The 3116-nt window shown below is 52.8% G+C and overlaps 1 protein-coding gene across 2 annotated transcripts in view; it reads right to left on the reverse strand.

Annotated features, from left to right (window-relative positions):
• LOC109929981 (C1q-related factor-like) overlaps window positions 1-987 on the reverse strand; it is a 4736-nt gene extending 3749 nt beyond the window's left edge. The window contains exons 1-2 of one of the 2 annotated variants that reach the window (XM_048614558.1): window positions 829-966; window positions 376-771 (exon numbers count right to left, since the gene is read on the reverse strand). In XM_048614558.1, coding sequence (XP_048470515.1) covers window positions 376-771; window positions 829-966 — 534 coding nt within the window. Of the gene's footprint in view, window positions 1-375 lie in introns of both variants that reach the window. The other variant, XM_020529530.1, reaches the window with a different exon arrangement.
• Window positions 988-3116: the final 2129 nt, after the last annotated feature.

Genomic DNA, 3116 nt, shown 5'->3' on the forward strand with positions numbered 1-3116 from the left:
CCTCGCCTCCTCCTCACTCACTCTGTCCCTCGCCCCCTTCCCCTCGCCTCCTCCTCACTCACTCTGTCCCTCGCCCCCTTCCCCTCGCCTCCTCCTCACTCACTCTGTCCCCCTTCTCCTCGCCTCCTCCTCACTCACTCTGTCCCTCGCCCCCTTCCCCTCGCCTCCTCCTCACTCACTCTGCCCCCCTTCCCCTCGCCTCCTCCTCACTCACTCAGTCCCTCGCCCCCTTCCCCACTTCTCATCAGCCCCTGCACTGTTCCCCCCTCCCATGCCCACTGGCGCTGTACCCTGTGTGGTGTTGGGTTTGGTGGGGGAGGGGGTGTAGGGTCTATGGTACTGAGGACAAGGGGTCGGGGGTGCTGCCCAGCTTACCTGGCCGTTCTTGCAGAGGTCTGCCCACATACTGGTGCCATCCCCGCCCCGCATCAGGACGTGGTAGGTGAAGAAGTAGGTGCCCGGGATGGAGCAGGTGAATTTTCCGCTGGCACCATCATAGTGGTTGCCCAGGTTGGTCACCACGTCGTCGAACTTGAGGATCTCGTATCCTTCGTGCGGGTTTTTGAGGCCGGCGTAGAACGCCACCCTGGGCACCGTGCTGTAGGTGGCAGCGCTGATAGCCCCTGTCCCTGGACCAGGGGTACCAGGCGGCCCGGGTCTGCCCGCTTCCCCCTTCTCCCCCGCTGGCCCCACTGGCCCGGGAGCACCCCTCTGCCCGGGCGGCCCCGGTGCCCCCGGTCTCCCGGGACGTCCTGGTTGCCCCCGGGGGCCCTGGAGCAGGGTGGAGGGGGGAGGTGCCAGGTCATTCTCGCCTCCCCGGGCTTCCACCGCCCCCGGACTGGCGCTGGGCTGATCGGCCAGGTAAGGCTGGCACACCATCCGGCAGGTGCCCAGCATCTCGTAGTGGGCGGCCGTGCCCAGCGAGCTGACCAGCACCGGGATAACGGTGACCAGCAGTAAGACCATGGCCACCCCGACTGCTGCCGCCACCAGCGCCTTGCGGCTGATGTTGAGCCGGGCCCGGGGCTGGGACCGGGGCTGCGGCCGCTCCGGCGTTCCCCTAGCGGACCGAATCTTGCTAGTTCCGCTCCAGCGCACTCACACTGGAACCAGGAGGCAGCTGAACAGGCAACAGGCAAAGTCTCAAAGCCGCTGAGTGCAGACTCGCCTGTCCCTCTCTCACTTATATAGCAGAGCTTCTAGGCTGACCGGAACTGCAACTGTGAAAACTTGCCCGTCCCCTGAGCTCTCTCGCTGTCTGTCTCTGCATCTCAATATCTCACTGGGACAGACCACACAAAGAACAGAGAGAAAGGAGACAAACTGAGGGTTCGTGTGACTTCCTCATTAGGCAGCTCTGGTCATCAAAGGGTTAATTTTTGTTAAATCGCCGAAACAAAAGGCGTACCAGGCTGGATTTGACTGTGGCTGTGTTTGGAATTTGAGAAAATAAAATCAATGACTTGTGTATTGAATCAAACAGAGAGAAACTCAACAGGTCCCGGCAGCATCTATGGAGAGAGATTGTTTTGAGTTAATTCCTCGGTTCTGAAAAAGTGTCAAACTGGGCGCAAAACATTAACTCTGTTTCTCTCTTCACAGATGCTGCCAGACCTGCTGAGTTTCTCCAGCATTTCCGGCTGCAGATTTCTACCATTCGCGGTATTTTGTCTTGAATTGACATTTGATTGATTCGGTCTCAGGCTGTATTTGCTCCCTTCAGGAAGTGGTGGTTCACAATGAAGTCCATGTCTGTAAGTGGTCACCCTCTGCTATCTATCTTATGACCTTCACCATCTGAGGGATGGCCAATGGGCAGGACATTGTAGGCCCAACCCGAAATGTCAACTTTCCTGCTCCTCTGATGCTGCCTGGCCAGCTGTGTTCCTCCAGCTCCACACTCTGTTATCTCTGACTGCAGTATCTGCATTTCTTACTATCTCTGGACATTGTACGGTCGTCAGTGAACATCTCCCATTTCTGGCTTTATGATGAATGGAAGGTCATTGATAAAGCAGCTGAACACGGTTAGCATAGTTCCAAGTCAGTTTGGTGTGTGGCTAACAGGACAATTGCAGACAGTCATGTTCCTCTTCATCTCCTGCCCTTCTCCTTCTCAGTGTTATGAGATGTTGTGGGTTTGGAAAGTACTGTCAAGGATGCTTAGCAAGGTGTGGCAGTGCATCTTGTAGATGGAAGACCGTACTGCTACTGCAGATCAGGAGGGAGCGAATGTTTAAAATGTTGGGTGGGAAGTCCAAGGAAAGGGCTACTTTATTCTGGGTGGTGTCAAGCTTCTTAAGTGTTGTTGGAGATACACACATTAGGCAAGTGGGGAGTATTCCATCACACTCCTGGCTTGTTCATTGTAGATGGTGAACAGGTTTTGGGGAGTCAAAATTCCTAGCCTCTGATCTGGTCTTGTAGCAACAGTGTTTATATGGCAAGTTCAGTACAGTTTCTGGTCAATAGGAATCTCCAGAATATTAACAGTGAGGGATTCAGCAATGGTAATTCCTTTAAATGTTGTGGGGTGGTGCTTAGATTCTCTCTTATTGGAGGCATTCATTGCTTGCTACTTATGTGGCGGGATTATTAGTTGCTAATTTTCAAACCAAGTCTTTACATAGTTCAGGTCTTATGCATTTGGACATGGATTGTTTCAATACTTGAGGAGTTCTGAATGATGCTGAACATTGTGCAATCATCAGCGAACACCCTCACTTTAGACCTCATGATGGAAGGAAGGTCATTGATGAAGCAACTGAAGATGGTTGGGCCTCAGACACTACCCTGAGGATCTATGTCCTGGAGCTGAGATGACTGACCTGTGACAACCACAACCATCTTCCTGTGGGTCAGATAGGACCCAGCCTTCCGAAGAGAGCTTACTCCCCGATACCCATTGACTCCAGTTTTGGTAGGGATCCTTGATGCCACACTTGGCCATTTCTGTAGATATTTTCATGCCTTTAGTAGGTTAAAAGTTTCAGAAAAATGTCAAAAAGAACACAGAAACAGTTTGTATTTATATTGTAGCTTTAATGTAGTAAAGTACACCTTAGACACTTTACAGGAGCATTTCAGACAAAAATCAATACTGAGCTACAGAGAAG

The sequence above is a fragment of the Rhincodon typus genome, chromosome 30, assembly GCF_021869965.1.
Source record: "Rhincodon typus isolate 14 chromosome 30, sRhiTyp1.1, whole genome shotgun sequence".
Lineage (NCBI taxonomy): Eukaryota > Metazoa > Chordata > Chondrichthyes > Orectolobiformes > Rhincodontidae > Rhincodon > Rhincodon typus.